General features: G+C 35.1%; 1 protein-coding gene and 1 long non-coding RNA gene across 3 annotated transcripts in view; one reads left to right on the top strand and one right to left on the bottom strand.

Moving 5' to 3' along the window:
* Positions 1-22,831, top strand: part of LOC150101668 (uncharacterized) — a 105,562-nt gene extending 82,731 nt beyond the window's left edge. The window contains exon 3 of the long non-coding RNA XR_016549029.1: positions 22,371-22,831. This is a non-coding gene — a long non-coding RNA (uncharacterized LOC150101668). The remainder of the gene's footprint in view (positions 1-22,370) is intronic.
* The window catches only part of LOC150101667 (zinc transporter 6-like), a 166,407-nt gene continuing 163,242 nt past the window's right edge, over positions 20,647-23,811 (bottom strand). For both annotated transcript variants that reach the window (XM_090400575.1, XM_090400576.1), the window contains 2 exons: positions 23,243-23,347; positions 20,647-21,140 (listed from right to left, as the gene is read on the bottom strand). In XM_090400575.1, coding sequence (XP_090256701.1) covers positions 20,724-21,140; positions 23,243-23,347 — 522 coding nt within the window. In that variant the 3' untranslated portion in view covers positions 20,647-20,723. The remainder of the gene's footprint in view (positions 21,141-23,242; positions 23,348-23,811) is intronic.

The raw sequence follows: 23,811 nt of genomic DNA, 5'->3' as shown, positions 1-23,811 counted from the left end.
GTATATTCGAAAGTTGCAGCACCCCCACGATTTCAAGCCACGAGCTGCCTCTTTATATATATATATATTTTTTTTTCTTTTTCTTTTTTTTTTCAAAATTCATTTTTACTCGGTTGGAATATTATATATATATATATATATATATATATATATATATATATATATATATATATATTATTTATTTATTTATTTTTCCCATGTAAAGTCGTATGCTTATAAATCTTACAGCTAAATGTATTAATTAAATTGGAACATATTGACTGTGCAGAATCGGAAATGAAAAGGAATTGACATAAGCTGTGTTACTTGCACGCACACACACACACACACACACACGCACGCACGCACGCACGCACGCACGCACACAAAAACGAGGTCGTTTTTGTCGAAAACTTACACAGGCAGAGTAAGAAATAAATATCAGTTGTACAGACAGAAATGTTTTGGGAAATCTTGAAAAAAAAAAAAGAAGTTAAACTAATATTAATGGTTAATTATTCGCTTGATTTTTTATTAAGGACTAGTCAATATTAACACCATGTTCCAAGATACAGATATGCATGAATTCACTTGTAGAGAAGGCATAAAAAAAACAAAAATTTCACTGATTATATTATTTTTAATGTGGGTTCCCACCCACGAAAGGTTAATTACAAAAGCATAGATACAGGGAATTATTTGAAATAAGAAGTAATCACCATTTAGATTCGAGTATAATAAAAATGAAATTTCGCAAATGCAGTTTATTATTTTTTATACAAAATAAGAGAATTGTGATGATAAGATTAAATATTACAAGCAAATACAAATAAATTAATAAATATATTTATATATGGAGAAAAAATTGGGGGTGCTGCACTTCCTCAGTGCCTATGCATGAGACACGAGACGTATCTTCAACTGTTCCGAAAGAAGAAAGAAAGAAAGTGTGTTATCATTTTAAGGATAACCCCCGCATTAGGAAACTGAGCCATTGCTCTGAACGTCTAGATAATCCAAGTTGACTTTGGAAGCAAATTATCCATTGGGAAAATATCTAACATTATGTTATATAAGTACAAGAAATGAGTAATGAAAGTGAAGTTTAAACAATCATGTGTAAAAGAAAAACAAATGAAACTGCAAAGTAAAGTTTAAGAAAGAATGAAGGTCTACTAAAAAAAAATCCACGAACGCCTTTTATCCCGAGAGAGAGAGAGAGAGAGAGAGAGAGAGAGAGAGAGAGAGAGAGAGAGAGAGAGAGAGAGAGAGAGAGAAAGCGAGTTCATTTAGCCTTAACTACCTTTTGAAAACTGGGTAATAGTAATCTCTATCCTTAGCCAATCACAGCTAGCCCAAGACTATCAATGATTTGAATTAGCATCTGAGGACGGAGTATGGCACATAACTGCTGCCACCATGTGGCCTCTAACCCAGACACTATATATTATTATTATTATTATTATTATTATTATCTGAATTATTAATATGAGTTCGATTTTTCTTGATTGTGGGCTTAAAAACTATTCTCTTGTGCTGCAGATCAACTAACTCGGAAAAGGTCGAAAAAAGCTTGGAAAAAGTTCCTCTAGTGAGCAACTAGACTCGAACGTACAACAGTCTTCCTCGGTTTGCATCCATGGGCTGTGGATGCAAACTCATTTCTGCACGGCTGGCCTTGGGAACAGAATGCTACTAATGATATTGGAGGATTTTAATCCAGTCCCGGTAAGGCAGTGTTAATAACAATGTTCCATAATGGCAGTGTGTAAGCTATCTAGTGTAAGGTAGACTAACAAGCCGAATACATGGCAGGATGTTGTTACAGCTGATCATTTTCTGGTGAAGATGAAATGCATCTTAGTACAGTGGATATCAAATGAGTAATTATCATGGAGACTAATTATCCAAGTGCCAAGTGTTGATTGGGTGTGATGAAATCTCTTGAGAGCTCGAATTTATTGAGCTATGTGACAGAGGAACTCGAGGCCAAAGAGTATTGGACCTGATTAGTATCGGAGGGTTTCAGTTAAGAACGACTGTTCTGCCGATGGCAGTCATATCGCTAATTGAACTAAGTAACGCGGCGCTTACAATGCCGTGATGCGTATGCAATCCGTGTTCATTGGTTCATATCCCATCAAGGAAGTGCTGAACATTTTCCAGCCATTTTCAACTGACCAAAGTAAATCCCCCTACACGAAACTCACCTGCTTCAACTTTCTTTCATGCAGTATGACAGGATTGGAAGTCCGCTTCTGTTAGCGCGTTTATGGCCATTATGGGTCTTTGGATGTTTTCTGCAGTCTCAAAAGTCACAGAGAGAAACGTAAGGCGAGTGTTTGAACACTGGAGTGAATGTTTTGGCTAAATACTCGCGAACTGACATCGCAGAATGAGAAGGTACATTGTTGTGATGAAAGATCCACTCATTCGTTATCTCTGGACCCGTAAAACGAGTTTTTAACCGTTCAGGGATTTCTTTGTAGTAAATTGATTTAGTCGCTCAAAGGAATACAAATTCTCGGTGGACCATGACATGGCTATCGAAAAAGACGACATTCATGATTTTCGTTTTGGAATTACTCATGCAAACTTTCTTTGGTCCAGGAAAATGCTCAATAATTGAGTATTTTCCTGAATGGCTAGCTTTTACCAGATTTAAATTAATCCTCAAATAATTGAGAATAAACAGCGACTTTTAGCTCAACAAGCAGAAAAATGCTTTTATGCTTAATGTGCTTAAATGACAGTTAATTAGATACTTTTGTATGGCGAATATCACGTGAAACTTTTTTTTTAAAGAATTATTTAATAGTTTCATACACGGAGCCTGTGTAGATCAATGGAAATGGTGTTTGCACTTCTCAGTACTAAACCGCCCAAAGATAGACTTAAGTTCAAGTCTAATCGCCGACTAGAACTTTTAGTAAATTAAAATAGCCTTGGGCCAGTTATCTCTAATTGGCTACCAGTGGAGATTGAACTTCGCACTGAGTCTCCAAAACATACATTTTTTTTTTATGTACTTCCTCAGATTGAAAAACTAATATAAAAAGGTTCAGGGTGATTTTTGAATTAACTGTTATTATTCAAATTAAACTTAAATCATATGTTGAAAATCGTAGCGAGATGTCAAACGCGGGGTTGACTGTTGCATGTGCTGTATAACTTCTTTCACAGCATAATTCATTAGTAAGCAGATCTTTTATGCATGCTGCTGATTGCTGATTCAAGATGAGTTTTAATTACAGTGAGTAGGACGTCATATCATTTTGCTCCCTCTAAAGATGTTGCACAAATTGTCGATGTCTGTCCTTGACTACTAGAAGTCTGATCAGGCAGATCATCAATCCAAGAGTTTTCCATTCTTCTTTAATGCCTCTTCATCTTCCGCTATACTTATTCTCTCATCGTTCCAATTTATATTACGGCAACTTTCATCTAAAACCCCGTTTAGAACGCGAAGAATATTATAAGTGCTTTTCAAGTGATAATGAGTTAGCCAGTGTCATACGGAGGTGGATATATATATATATATATATATATATATATATATACATACACACACACACACAGTCGGGTCTCTTTTTATGCGGTAAATACGTTCCACAGAAAACCGCATATAAAAAATCGCACAAAAAAGGCCTAACTTACGTCGAAAAATCAGGGATGCGTTCCATAATTTTCTAACCGCATAAAACCGAAGCAATGAATTAAAATAAACCTAAAATCGCATTAAAACGTTTATGAAAATTCAGAAAAATAAGAATGCCTAAGTTTGTTTTAAAGCTTTATTCATTTAATTTTTATTGAAAATAATGTTTTATTTTTTTTATTTTTAACATTTTGTCATCAGAATTATCATCGCTGTTAGACAATATTCGGCAACGTCTGCGAACTGCAAAATCACTTTCATCACCAGAAGAGATAGTCATCGCATCAGATCTGTATGGTAAAGGCAATGGTTCTTCACAAACAGAATTAGCTTCATCCTCGTCCTGTGCTGATTTTTTTCTTCTGACAATGTAATCAGTGATTAAATTTTGCGATGGTGATAATTTCACTAATTTTTTATACAGCTCGCGATCCAGACATACAGTTCTTCAGCTCACGTTGGAATTTAAAAGCTCGTTCAGCATTTGTGTCATTAACAAGAAAATGATTTTCCAATTTATTGCATAGTTCAAGACCTTCTCGAATTATATTTGCAGTGAGAGAGACAGGTTTTTCTTCCGCTTCGCTATCGTTTTCTGGATCTTCGACGATATCTAATGTTAATGGATATCCAATGATATCATCGTCACTTAAGGCATTATCCACAAGCAATTCGTCTACATTGTTCTGGCTAAATGTATCAATACTTTCTACACCAATTTCATGTGGAGCTGATAACGTAGATGTTTGCATGGTTGCACTGTTTGCAATACATCCAGGCCAAACTGCTTTCCAGCAAGCATTTAAAGTTTGTGGTCTTATCAGCGATAGCAGATGCAGCATGATTTAAGTAGTCCAAAAGAGAAATTTTTTCCAAACGTCAGTTACTGTTAATGATTCATTTTCTAGTTTCTCCAATACGTAAATTGAAAAGTGTGCTTAACGTAATATTTTTTAAAAGTAGCAATTATGCCTTGATCTAATGGCTGAATAATGCTTGTATTGGGTGGAAAAAACACTTCCTGCACATTTGGATGTTCTAAATGCGGAATGGCTTGGTGCATTGTCAACAATTAATAAAACTTTAAAATCTAGAGCTTTTTTGCTTCATGTATGTTTTCACTTCTGGTACAAAGCAATTATTGAACTATTCAGTAAATACAGCAGTTGTTACCCAGGCCAATGTACCGGTAGCTGTTTTAGATCTTTGCCTTTTAGAGCACGTGGTCTTAGAAATCGATTTACTAGGAGGGTTTCAACATTCGATCTCCTGATGCATTGCTACAAATTAACAAAGTTACTTGATCTTTGCTTGCTTTAAACTCACTTTTTCAGACTTTGCGATGTAAGTTCGACTAGGCATTTTCTTCCAAAACAATACTGTTTTGTCAGCGTTAAACACTTGAACGGGATCTTCAATAATTTTGGCTAACTTCTCTTGAAACTTTTTGGCTGCTGCAACTTCGCCTGTAATCTTCACGTTACGAAGTGCATTCCTTTTTAAAAACCCGGCTTACCATCCTTTGCTAGCCGAAAATTCTTTATCAGCCTGGGAAGCGGAAGTAGATGAGTTCAATTGGTTCATCTGTTCATAAAACCAAAGAGCTTTGTTTAATTAAATAACCACTTATAGGAATTCTTTGAGTTAATTCTTCAATACAAATTACGAGCGCTCGTTCCGTGTTTTCTAATAAGCATCTCTTGAGTACGATAATAATTTGGCATTTAGTTTTGTGCCAGAAATGACAGATTTTCTTATTGCGACTTCATTCTTTTTAATTGCTCTTATAGTAGATTCGCCTAAATTAAAATGTTTACCAATCACGGTAGATCCCTCTCCTTTTGCTAAGCGATCTAAAATTCCAAAGAAACATGTCCAAAGAAATTGCTTTTCTTTGGTGCTTCCCCCACCTGCATTGTGCCAAATTTAATTAATTAATAAAAAATCAGCTAAATTAGCAATTAATTATTAATGAGTACATTACAAATTTGCCAAGGTGGTCCATGAAAATTTTGGGATTTCTAAAGTGCTTCCGTCGTAGGAAACGCTGGATTACCCTATTATCGGAATGGATTCTCTTTCTGTTGACATGCGCAGAAGTGTCGAAAGGTCTCGTATCTGTGGGCATGAACCGCATAACTTCAAATCCACATAAAAAAAGGCCCGAGTGTGTGTGTGTGTGTGTGTGTGTGTATATATATATATATTTTTTTTTAATATCCCGAATAGGCAAACCAGCCAGGAGAACATACGCAGTACAAAGTATACTTATAGGCATATAGGGCTAATCACCTTATTCTGGAATCATGGTTACGAAATCGAAGGATACTTTGGACAGCTGAGGGAACTTAACGGTTGTCAGGAATCGCGAAAGATAGCGGCTTTCGTCTTGCTTAACAGATTTCTAAAACAATGTTGTCACATCACACTAATCTCTCTTTCCCCCATTCTGCAGTCTTAAAAAAACCCTGGTTCCTCATTAATCCATATTTTATTCCCATTAATATCTTCCTCCAGTGTGATAAATTCAATCCGTCTTTTAATATTTTCCTCTTTATTTTTTGATGGTTTTCTTTCATTATGAACAATTCTGTTAATCATTGATCTAGAATATGAACTTCTGAAAAGTTTCCATTTTTTTTTTTTTTGACTTAAATCGTTTCTTTACCTTTCTCAAAACCAGTCTATTTCTTTTCCTGTTTCAATTTTTTTACTGGTTTCTGTTACTAGAAGGTATCATTTAAGATTCTTCACTGGATTCGTGGTTTCAGCAATGATTTTGAAAACACCACTATTTATAGTAATTAAATAAACTTGATAATTTTGATTAGTACTAGAAAATGATTACATACAGGAGCGCACGTGGATACGGTAATGATGAGACAATCTTGGACCACTTAAGAGCATTTAACAAGCTGATAACCGACGATGTTGGCTCTAAGCCGAACACGCGCCAGTCCATTTTAATGTTCCTAACAGGTAGGAGCGAACACATTAAAGTTTTCTCGTTCGCGCTAATTTTTGTAACGAACACAACAGTATTTGTTAGTTAGTGAAAATCACAAGAAAGAGACCAAACTAATTAGACTAATTACACGCAGCTTAGGAGTGATGTAATTGTGTCACTATCGGTGCGTCACAAGCTATTAGGGTTTGCACGAAGTAAATAATTGCATTCATGGATTAAATCAACAATTTTTCCGTACAAAGGGGGGAAACTAACCTTACAAGAGTCCGATGTTTTAATAACGTTCCCTTTTTCATCTTCGCGTGGAATTAGAGCGAGCATCACAGACGCTAAGGGACAGCTGTCCAACACTATTAATGTCACTTGAAGTTCCATTAGAATGTTTTTAGTAAAGGATGGAGAAAGATAAAGCTTTTTAAAGTACTTGGAAATGCATAATAAACTTTTGAGCATCCATGCCCGTGCTGAAGAGAGAAGAAAAAAAAAAAAATTAGGATTTATTAATGTGGGTTAAAAAAAAGTAAGCTCTCTAAGGGTGGAAATTACCCTTGTCTCTTTTTTAGTCCTTTCAAAGCTCGTAACACTTTCCACATCAATAAATAAATTCTCACGATGTTTATTACTTTTATAGTGTACGTATTGCTGCGTTTCTAAAAGAAATAAATCCGTGAAGTATATTTATTTAAACTGAACTTAAAAATTAGGAAGTAAAACGATTACCTAGGCTGTTGTGACTGAATGGGAAAATAAAAGAGAATCATTTTTATCAGGACCTGATGGTTTTGAAAGCTAAAAAAAAAAAAAACGGATTATGCGACATCTCCAGGGAGTCCAAAGAGACTCATCGATGGAGAGTGTGCCAACAGCATCGAACGACTGAATCCCATCCAACTACTAACCGCGCTCAAACTTCCTTAACATTTTGCGTGAGCCATTAGTAGCAGAGGCTCTACCAATCGACCAGTAGCTCAGTGGATGTGACGTTTGCACACCACGGCGCTTGGCGGCACGAAGGAAGACTTGATTTCGAGTCTAGTCGGCGACTAGAGGAAATTTTTCTAAGTCTTTTTTCGACTCGTTCCCGAGTTAGTCGATCTCTGGCACGGGTTTTTCGTCCCGTAAACTCAAGAAAATCGACCGTAGAACCCACATTATTTCAGACATTAAATACGAGTGTTAGGGTTAGAGACCACGAGATGGCGGTACTTGTTGAGCCGTCTCTCTTCCCTGTGGGCGGCTTAATTAGTGATAGCCTTGGGCCAGCTATCTCTGAATTGGTACCAGTGGAGATTGAACTGTCCACTCAGTCAAAGTTAGGACTAAAATGGGCCTCGCCTACTCCCTATATACGGGAATAAAAAGGCGTTAGCTGATTTTTTTTTTTTGAAAGAAATGGATTTGACGTTCTTTTTTTAAATTTATTATTTTTTTAATGTTCGCACCCATGAAAGGTTGTAAACTTATATATCAATACCGTTGTGGAACAAAGCAAGGAATTTTATTTATTTTTACACAGTCAGGAAACTCTGCTGTAGAGAGACCAAACATGAAACTTTTTCAAACTACTTCAGGCCTCTAAAATAAGCTGAGAGATCTCACACCGAACGATGAAATTCATCTTCATGGAATTACGTCCAAGGCATTTTTTCATCTGTATACCGAACGGGCGGTATACAGATGAAAAAATGCGTTTCCCAGAAAATACTTACCCTTTCCTTATGACATCGATTAACTCACTTTCATTTGTAAAGTCATCCAGTTGTGGCGATTGGGGTCCTAGACGGAATTTGAACTCAATTGTTTTTATCCAACGGGCATCATCGATACTGATTGATCTACAGTCTCTATGGGTTTTATTAATAGGTTAATTTATAGTAAAGCTAATGATCAAAGTAATGTTTTAGATGACTAGGAAAACTATTTATCACTGGATTAAGAAGTCAAACTTTTCCAGATTCTTAACTGAAGGAACGCTTTTTCAAAAATTAGGGAGGGTGAGAAACAGAAGATTGTGTTTAACAGAAGTATATGTTCAAGCATGTGAAAATACTCTCGATCGCAATCGAAACAGGCTTTTTTCCTTCCAGCACACCAATTTGAAATGTTTCATTTGTTTTCACAAAGGCAAGTCGTAGAAGTTCCAGAAGTTGAATTCATACATCGAATTTTGCGATTTTAGTTTTTGCTGGTAAGGTAGCTCTAACCAAATTTTTATGTCGCCTATATACAGGGTGTTCGGGATAAATTTGACATATTTATAATTAATTATATTTTTCCGTAAGTTACATGTATTAACACACACTTCTCTTCATTTAAAAGTTTGGACCCTTCTTCATTCATATACAAGATGTCAGAAAGGATGGATAGCTGGAACCTACCTGAATCATGGAAGAGAATAACTTGTATCATGATGATTCGTGCCCGCCATCAAAATAAGGATATTACGACTGCTGCCCAATGCTCCCTGAATACAGTAAAAACAATCAGGCATGAACTAGAGACTTGCAATGGTGACTACGAGGATGTAGCAAGAAGAAAGATCCCTAGCAGACGATCTGATTGCGTTCGTACAGCAGAATTCCTCGCAAATCTGCAGGAACAGGTGTTGAAGAACCCTGGCATTGGAATTCGGGCTTTGTTCGTGGAGTTGCTAACTGTAGTCAAGCCCTGGATAACAAGGGTAGCCAATGGTAGGCCGTATGTATGGCAGCAGGATTCGGCCCCTTGCCACACCTCTGGGAAAAGTCAAAACTGGTTGTCTGAAAATTTCTACGACTTCACCAGTCCAAATGTTTGGCCTCCAAACTCCCCAGACCTTAACCCCATGGATTATTTTGTATGGGGCGCAGTTGAAAAAGACACCAATCGCACTTCCAGTAATACAAAAGCCCAGTTAATGGATAAAATTAAAACAGTTTTTGCGGCCCTTCCCAGGGAGACTGTAGCATCAGCTTGTTCGAGGTTCCGAAGCAGAATTGAAGCTGTGATCGATGCTCATGGTGGTTATTTTGAGTAAATCTTGTTGATAGTATTGTAATTAACTCTGCCTGTAATGTTTTTTTGTCAATTCATTAAATTTAATAGATACAAAGAAGATTTTCTTTTTCCTTACGAAACTGTCAAATTTATCCCGAACACCCTGTATATATATATATATATATTTTTTTTTAATTTAACGAAATTTCAAAACAGATTTTGTCGATGACAAAAACGATAGTGAAATTGTATCAAAGGAGATAAATTTCTATCTTTGCAAATAGTCATCCCAATTATGTGATTGGTAACTATTGTTCAGCTTATTATGGTCAAATCATTGTTTTTTTACTCGCAAATCCATTTCTTGCTTATTCTATGCTGTAGTGCTAATAATAAAAGATAAGGTACCTCAATATTTCGTTGTAGTGTTCGATCCATAGTTTCACTGGACATCATGAGATGATGTATGGTCACTCCGCTCCTTGGAGACGCAACACACGAATCCTGGCCAGGTGCTCATGTCAGAGGGCTTCAACTCTCGAAGTCACTCCAGACATATCCATTTCTCTCATTCAAGGTCTACTGTATTTCTACTACTCTTTTCCAGGAACTTTACTTTCTCTTACTGTTTTGAAAAGTTCGTCCATCCTTTCTAAAGTATTTCAGCCTTCTTCTGTCAATACCATTAAGGAATCTTTAAAGTTTTACCGATCCTTTCTAGCACCCATTTCATTTGTATGCCTTTCATTATATGAGATCCTCAACAGCATTCTGTAACACATCTCAAAAGCAACTATCATTTTCCTATCAGACTTCTTTAGATTCTTCCAAGTCACACATCCATAAGTCGTTATTGAAACAAAAAAAACAGCTGCATCCAAAATCCTCAGCTTTGTTCTGCAGTGATAGATGTTCTTCCAGATTTTAGACGTCTCTGACTATTGTTCTAGCCATTCTAATTTTCTAAATGTTGTCTTCTGAACAGCAATTCTTTACGTCAATGATGGATCCCATTTGCACAAATTTCCTCAATTATTTCATTAAGGCAGGGGTTCTCAACCTTTTCCAGTGGCGTACTACTATATTTAATTCAAGATATTAGATGTACCAGTAAGGCAGTGGCTCGCGTACCACAGGTTGAAAATCCCTGCGTTAAGGTACATTTGGTTCTCAGGATGTCTATGTCCTATACTTCCTTCGCGAACTGTAATCTTTGTCTTCAAGGTCGAGTTCAAGTCCTTTGTTCTTGCTGATCTCCTTAACCGTTAAGGATTGGTCCTAGTTCTCTGTCGTTACAAAGGTGTACTGTATCATTAAGCATATAGCTGATCCACCTGCCCTAATTCTTAAGCTCATGCATAATGTTCTTACCGAACTTCTCTGCCTAATTGAAGTTAATCAGTTAATCTAACACCCATTATTTGTGACTTCTTGCTCGCTGTACAAGTTAGCTATCAACATGTGTTAAGGAAAATCCGTTAATATCATTACCCCTCCCCAACACAGTTTCACATTCTGAACAGTCAAAAGCTTTGGAATACACTAAAAGAAGTCTAAACTCTCTATTCTTAATGATCAGCCTAAGGCAAAGGATCTGATTTTGGGGCAGTCTTGCCTTTCCTGACAGCTGCTTGTTCCTCAGACATCTCTACCCTGATTTTGGTCTCAATCCTATTTAGAATGATTGATCTTTAATAGAATGTTGCTTGCACGAAAGACATTAATAGTTTTCATAGTCCTTACCTCCCTTCTTGTGCAGTGGGATGAATACAGACTTCTTTCAATCTCTAGGCCTTAATCTTGTCTCCCATATCCTTAGATTTATTATATGACATGAAACACTTTTATTCCTCTACCTTCTGTGGAGGTAGTTCCAGATAGAAAATTATCAGTAAGTGGGGGAAGGGGTCTTCCAAACTTTCCTTCTCTATTGTAGTTTTTGATCTGATTCCTGTTAGTACTACTCTATTTCTATCCTTGATAACATTCAATTTCGGCTTGAACCTTGTACTTACAATCATGAACTCACCTGAACATTTTTTTTTTATAACTGGACCTCATCTGCTTTTTCTCTTTGCATTTTTTACCACAAATTTCCTTCTTCTGCCTGATATACTTTTCTGCCTTCTCTACAATCTCTTATATTGTTCAGTTCCTGTCTCTCTCTGTTTCTCCAACCTCTTCCTTTCAATCAGATCGCATGTTGAATCCGAGTTCCATGAATTTCTTTGCCTACTAATTGGACCTGGATGCTTCTTGGTTGTATTCTGTATTATATTATAGTCTTAACTCCTTCCCAGAACAACTCAGATGTGTTCTCCTCACTAGTGTCCAAAAGAGGCATTTAACTGTTTTAACCTTTCTTCTGTGAACCCACTGGGTATTACTGACATTGTCTAGGACAGGACTGTCCTGGAAGGTTTCAGAGCATCTTACTGGCTGATAGTCTGCTCCTGAACCAGTATGCACATCAAGGATGTATATTTCCCACCATGGAAGGCCAAGATCCAATCAATCTGGTGCTTTTGTTTCTTTAGATTTCTTCTTAGGTATTAGTTTGTTAACACAATAGGATACTTTTTATTAGGCTCAAGGATCACTTATCCAACCAGTGCACCAATTATAGTTGTTTATGCACCCTACACAGATCATCCTGATGAAGAGAGTGAGGAATTCTTTAAAAACTTAGTGACTGTTTTGAACTCCCTGCCAAGAAGAGATCTTTTCATCGTAGGAGACTTCATCGCAAAAAGTGGGAAAGAGTGACGGGTTTGGTATGGGAGGATGTAATGCTGTGGTGAGACTCAGAATTTGCTCATGCTACATTAGTTATTACCAAGTATAGGTACATCTTGGGTGTTTCTGGAAGTAGGAACTGGTACTAATTAATCTGTTAGCACAAGCAAATTCCAACAGTCTTTCACCATGATGTTACATTTTTTCAGACCAAACCACATTTAAGTCTGTCATATTCTTTCCCACTTTTGCAACGAAGTCTCCTAAGATGTAGAGTACATTTCTCCTTGGTAAGCAGTCCAAAACACACTCTAGGTTCTCAGTCTTCATCAAGCCTTGTGTGAAGTGCATGAACAACCACAATTGATGCACTGTAGGACAAGACATGTCTAATATATAAAAAAAAGTATCCTGCTATTAATGGACTTATAACTAAGAAAAGCTCTTGCCAATCTTTCTCAGTACCACAGTTACTCCATAATGCTTTGAATCACCTCCTGAATAAACAACTAGCTTACCATCCTGCCTTTTGAAATGGCCTCCATTCTATCTAGTTTCCAACTCCCAGGAAATCAATTCTCCATCTCTTTACAACGTCGAGAGTAGCAACCTCATACATTCCACGTGTCTATATAAAGTTCACTTCTATGGTTAATCCCATCTTCTGTATTCCTCATTTGATACTAATATATTTCTTGAATAGGACCTTCTAGATAAGCGCTGAACATGGTTCTGATTATTCTGTGCAACAGCATAACTTTCATTATAAGGCACAGCCATAACAGGATTTTCAACTGGTCATTGCAAGAAAAACTGAAAGGATTCCAGAGACTCTTCCAACAGAATATGTAGAACCACTGATCCCATTGTTCCACAGCTTCTTATTTTTTTATTAGAAGCACTATTTTAGCTTTCCTTACCTGCCACCTGAGAAGAGCAGGTTCTTCCCCAGGAACAGCAATTACATTAAAGACAGATACTTTTTAAAACTTTAACTTTAAAAAAAAAACACCCTTTTGACATTTGGTCTGCACAGGTTACTATTACTTTTCAATGTAATGACTGCAAGCATTTTTTGGCAGTCTTTTTTTTATAAAAAGACTTTAAAACCAAACAGGCAGGGAAAAAAAAAATTAAAGGTATATTAAATCAATTTGGAGGTCAAAATATAAAAAAAAATTATTTGTATTGAGACCTCAACCTCTTCATATTTATTTTTGTACTTATACCAATTTTGCACATTTTCAAAATCTACCTACCTGTGAACAAGTGGACATCATGAAAATGAAATGGAATAATGAAAACTTTAAAATAAAACACAGTTCGTTATCATTCACAAAATATCTGCCATAACTTTCCTTTTTGAATTATTTCTTCATATGGACTACCCATACACCTAGAAATCCTTTTATGACTGTACACATTTAAACCAACAAACACTAATTTCAAATTTCAATGGCTGACTGTATCCGTGAGAGTGAATCTATACAACAAGATAGGGCAAATGCAAAAATACCTAGAGCTACAAATTAATATTTATCATTTTGTGGGAAGTTTTTGGTATTGAGACCACATTATGATGTAAGTCTTACAACTTACAAAACTTTCCAGGTTTTAATTGCTTATTTTTTATTAAACTTGTTATTTAGATCATAATGTGGCCCCAATACCAAAAACTTCCCACAGAACTGCTAAACCACAGAAACTTACATTTGCATTTATTATTTTTTTAATGATAGTGAATCTTGAAGTGACAAAACTGGAAGTCAAGATAGGACATTGAGCTATTACCAGCCCATTTCATAATTATCTCTGGAGATGTGTGCAGTTGGTCCTTACCTGTGTCCTCAAGTGTAAGCAACAGTGCTCTAGTGTACTCTCTCTCTCTCCTGAATTTTGTTAACTTATTTTGAAAGCACCCAAATACTCAATTGTGCAACAGCAAATTTTAACTCACATTAATGTATTTTTTCTGGGTTTCAAAACCAGTTATCCTTTTAACAGTTCACTACATGTTGTAACATTGAGAATGTAAGGTTGCTAATGATGCAGATTTTCCAGACTGAGTCTAGAACTGCTAATCTGAACACATTTCAGCATGGTATTTCTATTTCATGCCCAAGCTTTCAACTGTTTGCTGGCCTTCTTGACTGAATAATGTATGAATTTGTGTCTGGTGTGAGATCTCCACACCACTTAGTCAAGGCCTGAAATGTCTTGAAAAAGTTCCATATTTGGTCTCAAAAATAGGATTTCTAAACTATGTAACAAATAAATAAAAAAATAAAAACGATAAAATATTCTTAGCCTACCCACAGTAATGCAAAATTTTCATGGGTGGGAGATACAACAACAAAAAACGTGGTATGCTTCTGTTGATAATAGCACCACATTTACTGAGGTTCATATTGAACATGAACGTTGCTGCTATATCTAATAGTGATAATCTAACATATCTAGTAGTAATCTAAAATGCAGTCTTGCACTAGGTGAGAAGTGTCTGGGGGCTCTTTTGATGCTGAAGATTTTCTATAATCCTAAAATCTTTGCTACCAATTAATAAAAATTAAACTGTAAACATCATCCAATTTTGGTTATAATGAAAAGAAATTTGAATAGCACTTTCACATAAATTTAGTCAACCAGGAAATAATCAACACTAAAAATATGAAGAATTTGAAGAAATGCATTTATTTGAAAATTCATATGCATTTATATTTAGAGTAGTCATAGTAATATTAAAAGCTTTATGATAATCATATGTTCATTTCTTGTTTAAAAATAGTGCACTTGAATGATTCTAAAGTTATGCATGAAATTAAACCAACTAAAAAGAAATTTAAAAACTTTTAAATGTTGATATCCAGATACTATGAGCCTAGTCTTGAACATCCAGTATCCTGGGCAACCATGTGACACTATGATAATGGATGCAAGTGAAATTTAGTGAATGTTAATAAACAAATGTAGCAACTGAGAAAGATCTGAAAACTTGAAGAACTTGTAACAGCAGGTATTTTGATACCTTGTCATCTAATGAAAAGTTAGCATTAAGATTGATTAGTTATGCACTAATAAGTTAAGCAACGAGGAGTATCTGTAATGGAATGCTTTAAGATTGTCACTGCAAGTACATTCAGAGATGGATTAGTTAGAATCATATCTGGAGAACAACTCGTTACAGAATTCCATAAAATTTAATGTGCTTTTTTGTACTACTGATTGGACTAGGGCCACTACCTTTTTAAGTATTCTCCTGCAATTTAGTACTCTAGACATGTTTTTGCCAAATATTGCCATTTCCAGTGACCAAAATCTCAGGGCTGAAATAATCCTACAGGTAATTGGCAGGATTATTATGTGTTGTTGTCTTACAGTAGGAGACAAAAGTCTCTCCCACCTGAAAACCAAGATATTTCATTTGTGCTACTTTTGATGTGAATGATCTGCAACTTAATATGAAAACATGTATTTTTATTAGTACGGTCAGTCCTTGACTTACGATGTGATGATAATCATCCCATTAGCACGTTCATAGATTACTCCTACAACTCATGAGCCAGGGCATTATTGCTACCTTCAAGGCATATTATTTAAGAAATACTTTTTTGTTCAGGCTATTGTTGCTACTAATGGTGAGAAAACTTCAGAGATTTTTGGATGGAATATAATATCTTGATTTATACAAAGAATGCAGATGCAGAATGGAGTGAGGAGACAGCAGAGTGTGTATGAATGGTGTTTGGAAGAAGTTGCTGAAAATGTATGTTCATACATTCACAGGATTTGACAAAGACAAAGCCTTACAAGAGACTGGTGACAAGACCGTGCTGCTAGCAGCATTGGAAGTTGACAGTGAAGATGTAGAATAGTTGATGGAAGCTGTGGTGAGAGCTCTCAAATAAAGACCTTACAGAGCTAAAAGCCTAGAAAGTTGAAGAAGAAGAGAGAGAAAAAAACAGAAGAACAAGAAGCCAAGCCCTCAAAAAAGTTTACATTACCAAAGGCAAATTCATCTGCCAAACTAGCAGATGCATTTGCCTTTGTTAATGAGACAATTCAGTTGTTTGAAGATATGGACCCCAATATGATGAGATTTAGCAACATAGATAGAATAATGCAATTGATTGCTACACAGAAATTTAGAGGAAAAGAAAAGGAAAGCTATGCGAGACCAAGATGGATGGAATGTACAAATTTTTAAAAAGCCAACTCCCTATTATTTCACCTCTTGAAGATGAGCCTAGACCTTCCACAAGTTATGCATCTGGTGAAACATCCTCAGAATATTTTGCTGCAATTCCTGACTTTGAAGAATTTGTTGTCAAAACCTAGCCTCCTGTGTCCTCTCTTGTTGCACGTGCCTCCAGTTGATTATTTTGCTTTTGAGTGTGCAAAACATGGTAATTCCACCAGTACTGTATGCAGTAATTTTATGTTATAGTTTGTACTGTACATTGTATTATTTCACTATAAACAAAGAGCAAAATTATTTAAATATAACAAAACAGAACTACGTGTTTTAGTATTCCGGTATATTATTTACCTAGGTTAATATAGCAATTTTCACCTTATGACCTTTTTGATCTTCAATGGGAGCATCAGAACAGAACCCTGTAATAAGTCTAGAACAAACTGCTTGGATGAAAATTTAACTTTGTAACTACCACCTGTCAACATCTGATATGGCTTCTCAAAGTAGGTTCAGACAATGCAAAGTGTAAAAAATGTTTCACATGAAAATGTCATTGTGCAAACGTTGTATACCACTTGATAAAAGCTAGTGTCTCAGAAGTAAACAAAATTATCACTCCCTCTAGAGTCATGCACAAATATGTAATATTTTTATTTTATTTTATGGGGGGTTGTGGTGGGGGATATAAAAGTCCAAATAGCATTACATAGTTTATGGAACAGCACCTCCTAGACAAAAAAGAAATGAATATCCCAGAAATTCAGTGATGGCATGGATAATTTCTGTTATTTGGTGTGCCATCCCATTTAATGGAGGCATGAAGTGGCTAGAAAAAGTACCACGTTTGGTGTCTTGTACAAGGAACAAAATTACATAACCTAAACACACCTACTGCCTAATGAAATTAAAAACACTATTTACTTGGATATGGACAAAATATCTAACCACTTTACTTCAGAAACAACTATTTATTTATATAAGTAGAAAAGAGATTTGTTTTAATTGGAACAGGAAGACTTTTAATATCAAGATTATTTATGATTTGCTTAAACAGGGATGGATTGCAAATACCGATAGATTTTTACTTTATCAAAATACATAGTAACCTATCTTATGCATAGCTTAGACTGATGCAGCAAATCAGCAATTAGAACTGAAAGATGTAGAGGAAAGCCTCTGAGAGTAAATTAGGTGTAAGAATATTGTACACTAGCTCCTCTTATTTGTAATCTAATATGGAATGCATTAGAAAGGAAAATGACAATACGAGGGTTGTTCAATAAGTCCTGCAAAGTCGAAGAGATGGTGCCATCAGTACGTATCTAGGTTATTTTTAGTTGCTGGCAACTGTTGGAGGATCACACACCGAGTTTCAGTGAGATAGATCTATTACTCTGTGTTTGGCATTCATTTGAATCGATCAAGTACCGTGATTTGTGAAAAATGGATGAGAAAGAATTTCATGTAGTGATTAAACATTACTTTTTGAAAGGCAAAACGGCTCAGGAAACCAAAGCTAAGCTTGATAAACATTATGGTGAGTCTGCACCATAATGAGTCTGAAGTGGCCATATGAGCACAAGTGATGCTGAATGTTCAGGACACCCTGTTGCGGTCACTACTCCAGAAATTATTGAAAAAATTCATGATATGGTGATGAATGATAGAAGAGTGAAGGTGCATGAAATTGCTAAGGCTGTGGGCATCTCAAATGGCCGCATATATAATATTTTACACGAACATTTACATCTGAGAAAACTATCCACAAGATGGTGCCGCGTTTGCTCACACTGGATCAAAAGCGTCAACGTGTGAACTGTTGCAAGGACAGCTTTAAGCTGTTTCACAGTAAGATTTGGATCAGAAACAAATCAGTTGCTTAAAATCAGAAAATCAGAGTACATGAGAATTTGAGAAAAATTAGAACAAACATGGTATCAATCGCAAACCCAGCATTTGTAAGTAGAGTTAATTTAAGGAGTTGCAGTGACTTTACAGAATGGAAGATGAGAAATCAGTAAAATATTTATTCAGAGCTCAGGGAAATAATACTAAACACAAACTTATTTTGAAGAGATTGATGTTTTAAATGGAAAATTAGATAATGATACTTATTTGTGTCTGTGATCCCAAGAAAGATTCTAATAAGAAAGAAACAGAGGATTTTGAGTCAATGGAGTTAGCAGCTGATATCAAGAAACAAGGAAAAGATGGTCTTTGTCAGAAACCTAAACAACAAAGTATGAAGAAAGCAAATTAGACATAAAAATGTTTTAGGAAAATTTGTCATAATAATAATAAGCAAATTACCTGTTGGATTTCTCTTTAGGTTTTGGTCTGATACTATGATCTCATTAATGATACCATGGGTGGAGGGAACATGCAAGAAATAGGTTTTTATAACAAGAAATTATATTAGTTTAATGGCATGATTTTTAATGAAGATGGTAAATTAAATATGGAAATAGACAACAGAATCAACATATTGAAGGTATTGTAGGAAGTCAATTAATAAATTCATATGGAATAAGAGAGAAATTAGTCGGAACACTAAATTAGCTGTATACAAGACAGTGTTCAAACCAGTTTTAACTTATGGATCTGAGAGCTGGGTCAGAAGTAAAACACTTGACCAAAGACTAGAGACTGCAGATATGAGAGTTCTGAGAAAAATTAAAGGCATGAACAGATGGCATCAATGGCAATATCATATTAAAAACGAGGATATTAGGAAAGAACTTGACATTGTCAGGTCCCAGGAATGTGGCAGCAGAGCTAATCTCAGGTGGTATGGTCACTTGAACAGAATGGGCGAGGACAGATTAGGAAAACAAGTGTTCTCTGCCAGGTTGGCAGGAAAATGACCCAGAGGAAGACCAAGATATAGGTGGATTGATACGGTACAAAGTGCCTTAGATGACAGAAATATAAGATCTGGTAATGATGTTGGAGTCTTGACAAGTAACAGACTGATTTGGAGGAAAATTGTAGATAGGAAGTTAGTAATGAGGTAAATTTTTCATGAAGTACTATCATATCCTGTACATGTCAGGAATTTGATGATGATAATAATCCTTTATGTAAGTGTGAGTAAACAAAGTTTGCACATGAAGTATCTTCACAACTGGGCTACATGTGTATAAAGGCTAATGGCTTCACATCCTTAGTATCCAATAATGCATAGCATACCCCGTCTGGCTCCCACTGATGAAACCTCAACAAAGGAACTGATGAAAAAACTGATGAAACCTCAACAAAGGGCCATTACCCAGTCTTGGTAATGGCCCTTCCCATAATGCATAGCTTTATACACAGCCGAAAGGGAGGGTGGGGAGGGGGTGCTTTGCATTATAGGATACTAAATGCTATTGATGTGAAGTCATTAGCCTCTATATACAAGTAAATGTCAGTGTCAGGTCTATCCAAACCAATTCACTATTCAATGACAAGTTATATTGAAAATTTTCTTGCCTCTAAAAACATGGCAAAAGAAACAGCGGGAAACAAAGTGAACTTCTCATTCTCTGGAGTTAAAAAAAAAAGTATTCTATTGGAATGGTAGAAATTAAGGAAAAGCAGATAAAATTTCCACTACACTGAAGTAAAAATAATTTTTTTTTTAACTGCCTTTAGATGTTAGGAAAAACAGCAGCTTTTGGAGACAGGTATCTCTATAAATGACATGAACACCGAAGCCACTTGTACTGAGCTCTAAAATATCACTTATAATGATGATAATACAATTATACAGTTACTCACCTATTATCAAGCCCCCCTCCACCTCCACGACTAAGCTAGATAGCTAGCATATACCTTGTTCTCTTCTTAATCTAATCTAATCTACAGTTGGTAAGAAATTATTTAAAAATATTTCTTACAGGTTTTGATAAAGCTGATGAAATGATAACAATGATAATAGAGAATCATAACTGCAAAAACAGTTTTTATATATATATAAATTACATAAATGTACATCCTTCTGCAAAAATTATAAACGCTGATTGATGTCCTCCCACTACCAGTAACATCTATATATATACAGCTATAACAATTGCTAGTAAAATTTAAATCTCATAAGAAAAATACCAGACATGGTACATGGAGGACAACAACAGCTAAGAACTGCACCAGATGTTAACCAGTTCATATTTTTATTAAAGTAAAAAATACTTTCTATGAAATAATTCTTTGGAGTTACACAGAAATAAATGTTATCTTGGAAGCCTCTGCAAGTTTTCTGAAGGATTCCTAGATGTACTATTTGAAGTCACTGTAACTGATGATCTGCCATTTGTGTTCGTCAGAACTGTAGATGTCCTACTTGTATTGGAAATATTTGAGTAATGTGATTTGTTTATACCTGATGTATTTAACGGTGACTGATATGAAGATGAATAATATCCTGAAGTTGGAAGGACTGGTGATTTTGTTATAAATCTCTGTGGGTTAGCAGATGTGTATGGCAGAGTTGATGGAGTGTTTGAATTCACAGAATAATTAGGTGGCGCCCCATCTATTAAGTGTTGTGACGCAGGAAGAGTTGAAGATTCTAGTGGAGGGAATTTGAGAGCTGATTCATTCAGCAACTGTATAGTAGTACTATTCCACGTCCATTCATCCTTGAATACCTAGTACAAAAACATGTTATTACTAAAAGTTGTAGAAATTTTAAAACAAATGCATGCAGTACATACATATAAGCAACACAGAAAAATGGGTACTGTTCAAAAGTCTACACAGCATACAAGGGCTGAAAAGTCTAGCTGTCATTTAGTAATTTATGTATGTCAGATAGTTTGAATGCTATCGGAAAAGAAATTTGAAATAGCAAACTTTCTGTTACAATAAACTACTCCTCTGATTTTACTAATACAATATATTGTAGCCAGACAATGACTATGGTAAGATAGTCTTATAAAGACAATAAAACTTTTTTTTTTAAATAAAAGAAAACAGAAAGGAAATGACCATCATAAAAAGGTGCATTTCATGACAGTATTCACAAACTCATCACAACTAGTGAAACTAGATTTATTTTTGGCTTTTGTGCACATATATATAATTTTATTTTGCCTACTTTTGTCACTAAAAATTGTTCTGATTAAAACAAAATTTGGTTAGCCAATTTTCACTGAAATCCTAAATTTTATTAAATTCTATCCTAGCAAAGCAGAGTTTTTATTATGAATTTAAATTGTTTTGTCACTTGCACTCATCCCTCCAAATATTCATTAAATTCTATCCAGCTAGAGAAGAGTTATTGCTTTATATAATTTCAAAAAGGTTATGCAAAATTTTGCTCCTTGCAAATAAGGTCTAACTGAAACAAATACTGAATTTCATTTTGCAAAATGCACCTAAAAACAAAGTTGAGAATCATTTTATGTAACTATCAAAAATAGTTTTAATAATATTATTTATTAATATATTAACTTCTAGCAAGCAGCAACAGTTTTTAATGGTAAACAGATGGTTGTATGTGCCTTGCATTTCCGTTTCTTTGATTTGCTTGTTTCTATGCACTGATGATGTACTGCTATTTTCAGTATGATATATCAGTACCATCATTTCATTAAAGTTAATTACTGTGGTCATTGTGTAATTTGTTGTTTATAGTCATGCCACAGGTACCTTTAAATATTAGACAGTTCTTTTAAACCAGTTCTTGAGCTGGTTTAAAAGAGCACAGATTGAATGTATGAAGAATCCTTACTAATTGTTTGTTCCTTTAAGGTAGGGCACTGAAATTTTTTTCACACCGGATTGTAGTCTGGTAGAAGGATGATAATTATTAATACTTTTATGAATAGTAGTTTTGTTGTATCCATTACATATCAGACTGTTTTTAATTTTATTAGTTTATCTAACAAAAGGGAATCAGATGAGCAGATAGTATGAGCTCCATGTACAAGACTCTTGATAATACCCATTTTCGATGAGATGATGATGTGGGAGGATGAGTGAACGTATCTGATTAAAGAACATCTGACAAGTCTGGCCTTGCTTCTCATCCTATTGACACTAGGCACAGAGGTCTTAGGTCTTCATAACCAACAGAACTTCATTCCAGCAAGTTCAAATTTGATCATCTTTTCCTTCAAACACGTGGAAATACGCTACAAAATTGTCCGAAACTCAACAAGACTGCATACCAACATCCAAGTTTTGGGAAGTGATCACTATTAATTGCTGATAAGTTTTTTTTTTTTAATTAATGAGTATTTTAAATTATTTTTTATCTACCAACTTTCTACAAATGTTCCTTTGAGCTCTAACAATGTAATATCATATATTTCAGCTGCAACTGAGACATGAGCTAATATACACATGATTTATGACTCATTATTGTGATTTATGTTTTAAATGTAGTTAACAGTTTGTCTCCCTGCCAATGTCCATGTAATGTTGGATGAAATATATTGGAGTTTTTGAATAAAATTCTATATAATTTTTGTTACATGTGTAAGTTGTGAAAATTATTTAAAAAAATAATTAACTATTCATTGTTCTACATACCTGACAGGAAGGGGAGAAATATAATAAAAGTGCAATTGAAGGGATGCTTGTGCTGCGCGGGGGGGGGGGGGGGGGGAGGCTGTATGCTTTTGTGACCCTTGCTAAAACTAGAAGGAGCTTAACAATATTCATGAATGTTCTGAAGAAAAATAGCAGGTTAAGCAGTATTATCTATGTTCAATTAATATACATTATGATAAAAACAGATGATTACCTGTATTGTGAGTTCAGAAACCAGATTTGACAATCTATCCATAAGATGAGCTAAAACAAGCTGTTCGTTAGCATCTCGTCGTACCCTCACATGAACAGATCCAGCCTGAGTATTATAAATGTATATAAAACATTTTTACTTTTTTTTTTATATAAACAAACCAACTTAAGTAAGATTTGAAAATACTAGATTGAGAAAATTGACAGTAAAGGAGATATATAATGTGGTGACAAGCTAATAAAATTTTTTCAGTTCTCTCTCTCCTTCACTTAAAGCATTTATTCCGTATAAGTGAAAGTAATTAATCACATTTTAAATAAGAATTTATTTGAAATGTCATTACAAATGTAATGAAATTACATGTCATTGTATTTGAAAAGTCTTACCAAATGGTGAGAACTATCTTCTACACCATAGATATACACTGTATCTAGGGATGATAAGAGCCTTGTGAAAAAAAACAAAAAACAGATCAAGAATGGACTGCAATAGAAATTAATACTCATGGCTGGTCACAGAAAACAGGTAGCAGTTGAATGTTTGAAATGGAGAAGAACACTGGTATCAAA

Source organism: Typopeltis vanoorti, chromosome 11, assembly GCF_054136105.1.
Source record: "Typopeltis vanoorti isolate ZY-2024b chromosome 11, IOZ_Tvanoo_1.0, whole genome shotgun sequence".
NCBI classification, from domain to species: domain Eukaryota; kingdom Metazoa; phylum Arthropoda; class Arachnida; order Uropygi; family Thelyphonidae; genus Typopeltis; species Typopeltis vanoorti.
This window is presented reverse-complemented; position numbering and strand designations above follow the sequence as displayed.